This window comes from Nannochloropsis gaditana (assembly GCF_000240725.1).
Source record: "Nannochloropsis gaditana CCMP526 unplaced genomic scaffold scaffold630, whole genome shotgun sequence".
Taxonomy (NCBI): domain Eukaryota; class Eustigmatophyceae; order Eustigmatales; family Monodopsidaceae; genus Microchloropsis; species Microchloropsis gaditana.
The window spans coordinates 7,869-11,345 of NW_005803323.1; the positions used below are offsets into that span (position 1 = coordinate 7,869).

Genomic DNA, 3,477 nt, shown 5'->3' on the forward strand with positions numbered 1-3,477 from the left:
CCCCTCGCGCCCTCCCCAGCCCCTCCCTCTGCGCCTCCGCCATCTTCAAACTGCTCCATACCTCGTCCTCCCGGCCACGACGTGCCCCTGACCCTGCGCTGGATGGAGGGGCGGGTGGGGAACCTGGAGTACCTCATGGCCATTAATGCCGCGGCGGGGCGTTCAATGATTGACGCCATATTCCACCCGGTCTTGCCCTGGGTGAGTGACCTCAAGGTTCAAAATGGCGGCTGGCGCGACTTGAGTAAAAGCAAATTTCGACTGAATAAGGGGGATGCCCAGCTGGACTCGGCGTACAGGCATTCCACCCCTCCCCACCATATCACTGAGTCCTTGAGCGAGATCACCTACTACATCTACATGGCACGACGCACGCCATTGGCGGTGCTCCGTCGTGTCGTTCGCGCCGACTTTGTGCCACAACACTACCCCTCGAACATAGCGCGCATGTTCGACTGGACACCGGACGAGTGCATCCCCGAGTTTTTCGTGGACGCCAGCGTCTTCGCCTCCCTGCATCGCGCCATAGGCATGGCCGACGTGTCGTTTCCGCCCTGGTGCCCCGACGCCTCGGCTTTCATCGCCTACCACCGGGCCTTGCTCGAGAGCGAGGAGGTCTCCGCCCGCATGCATCTGTGGATCGATCTGACCTTCGGCCACTGCCTAGAAGGCGCAGCCGCGGTCCACAACAAGAACGTGCCGTTGCGGTCGGGGGAGGCCGGGACCGGCCAGCGGGTCCTTGGCCACGACTACAAAAATCCTGGATTCGTTCAGATCTTCCGCGAGCCCCATCCTCAGCGGCGTAGTCTCCGACGCGGCCTGAACGTCCTCCAGGCAGCGGATTTGCAGGCAGCCGCATGTAGGGGGCGGGAGTCCGAGGAAAGGGGGGGGCATGCGTCCTATGTGATGGCGGTCCAGGGCGTGGAGGTCACAGGGGACGAGACAGACATGCTTCGGAGGGCGCCGACCGTCCCCGTCGAGGACAGGAACTTGCAGCAAATCCGGGAGTGCGTGGCGTCGCCGGAGGTGGTCCAGGCTGTGGGTAGTTTTGCGCAGAAAGCCAAGGCGCGGTTGGAGCCCGCATACTCACTGACCGGACCCCCGCCTCTCCCGTTCTCGTCTTTCTCCCACTCGACGCCTGTCTCATGCTCGCCCCTCCAACCTCGATCGCCCACAGCCCCTTCTCAAGCTCCCACACAGCTCGAGCAGCAACGCGACGATATGTTCGCAGCAGGTTGCATTTTAGCGGAGCTGTGCCTGGGCAAGCCCGTCATGTCGATTCAAGATGTTGCCAGTCTCCGACAAAACTCGCTGTCGGAGGGGGCCATGTTGGGCGGGGACGCTGCGGCGGGGGGAGAGGGGCGACAAAGGGACGACGCACGGGGGGCCGGCTTGGCTGGGCTCCAAGGCGAAACCTACCATCTTCCTTATCACGTGCGGGCGCTGCTCCACTCCCTCCTCCAGCGCGACCCGACGCGGCGACCGCGGGCCGTCGATTTGCTGCGCACGGAAGAAGGGGTGGACAGCGACGAGGAGGAGGAGGATGGCCAGCCCGCAACCAGAGAGGTTGGCGTGGGGGTTCCCGGTGCCAGACTGCTTGATGGCCCTTTCCCCCCCTACTTCCAAGACATGTACCGGTATTTGTCGACAGTCTACCTCCATCAAAGCGACGGGGACTTCGAGTCGATCTCGGTAACGCTTTCGCTCGCGCAGCAGCTGACGGAGCTGCCCCTCCCTGCCTTCGCCTTGATCCTGCCCTACATGCTGAGAGTGCTGGATGACCCGGCCCCCTTCGAGGCGTACGAAGGCCGTTCCCAGCATTTTCCTGCCAATGGCCATGCTTCTGCGAGCACAGACGAGAGGGGCACGGGAAACGCGCCCGAGGAGGGAGATGGGGGGGAGTGGCCGAGCGGCCAACAGCCTGTGATCCCGCACGAGCACGTGGAGGTGCCTGTGATCCTGCGCCTCAACCCTTTCTTGGAACTGCTCGGCCAGAAACTGGGCATCCGTCACACACAGCGACTCCTCCTCCCTCGCGTGGCCTCCTTCATGGGCCGGCTTAGGAACCACCGGCTCCTGCGCGCGCTCTTCGTCTCCCCGGTCTGGTCCCTCCTCATCCGCTTGGGAGGCACTGGGGGCTTTCTAACGCACTGCCTGCCTTTCATGCTCAAGAGCCTGGGGCCGGAAACGCCCCTAGAGGTGCAGCAAGCGGCGTACGTGGCCGTCTTCAATTTGGGCGCCCCCGACATGCTAGGCCCTGGTCTGATGGCGCGCTACGTCATCCCCACGCTGCTCTCCGGCGTGGGGGCGATCAGGCAAGGGGAGGGCGCAGGCGTTGAAGGGGCAGAAAGCGGGACGGAGGCCGCGAGCCGGGCAGCATCCGCGTGGGACGAGGACCTGTACCAAGCGAGGGCCTTGGTGAACATCTGCAGGGAGATTGACGACGATGTGCTCGTCTCCATGGTCGCGGAGCGGCTCCTGATGGAAATCATCCCCACCTTAGCCCAGGAGCTCGTGCCGCAGCCCTCCCAGGCCGCTTCACTGGCCCTTTTGGAGACCGTCTCCGTGCTGACAGGCCTCCTCCCGAGCCTCCAGCCCAGCAGCGCTATTTTCCACTACTGTCAGCAGCCCTCCGTGCCCGTGCAGCAGCTTCTCCTCGCCATCCCCCTTCCTCCTCCCCCGGCGTTCCCCACCCCTTCCCCAGCATCCAGCCTCCCGGGACCCTCCTTCCCCTCGACCTCCCCCCGCGTGGCACCAGCCCTGGCCCCGCACAGCCCACGGCACCATTTGCACGTGCAGCTCGGACGCTTAGTGGTGGCACTGTCGACCTGCGTGGGCGCTGTCGCTACGCAGGACTACCTCCTCCCAGCCATCAACACCTTTCTGGGAGGATTCTCCGACATGTACGACCAGGCACTCTTCTTCATCGAGGAAGCCGGCGGGGAGCTGCAGGAGGGAGGCACTGTTAGCGCCGAGGGAGCGGTGTGCGCGATAGAGGAGACGCGAATGGCCGCCTTCGACGTGGTGGAGGATCTCTGGCGCCACCTGGAGGCGATGTACGATGAGAAGGTGCTCCGCCAACTCGTCCCGAACGGCTACAAGCTCGTGGCTGTATGGTTCCACCGGCTGAATGGGCCTGCACGGGCGGACAGGGAGGCGGCAGGAGGGTCGAGGGTCACGGTGTTGCGGAATGAGGGGGCGAGACCAGGCAGGGGCGGAGGAGGGAGGGCGTGGAGGCGCGAGGGGGGAGACGTAGGCGAGCGCTTCGCAGATATGGTCATTGAAAAGGGGCTGTCTGGTCTGCTCTGGATAGCAAACAAGAGTCGGAAAGGCTTTCAGCGAGCGGGAGGGGAGGGCCATCGGCAGGCAGCTTCCGGAATGGAGGTTCCAGGGGAGGCGGGGCCCGAAATGCTCAAAGACAGGATCCCCACGGCGGTGTCGAAGGTCTTGCGGGAGGAAAGCGAGGAGGACCCGCGT

The 3,477-nt window shown here is 64.5% G+C and overlaps 1 protein-coding gene across 1 annotated transcript; it reads left to right on the top strand.

Annotated features, from left to right (window-relative positions):
- Positions 1 to 353: 353 nt before the first annotated feature.
- On the top strand, positions 354 to 482 carry NGA_2003100 (uncharacterized protein; the record flags this gene model as incomplete). The annotated part of the gene is made up of 1 exon (XM_005854083.1): positions 354 to 482. A coding segment is annotated over one exon (129 nt), but the record flags the coding sequence as incomplete, so codon positions are not given.
- Positions 483 to 3,477: the final 2,995 nt, after the last annotated feature.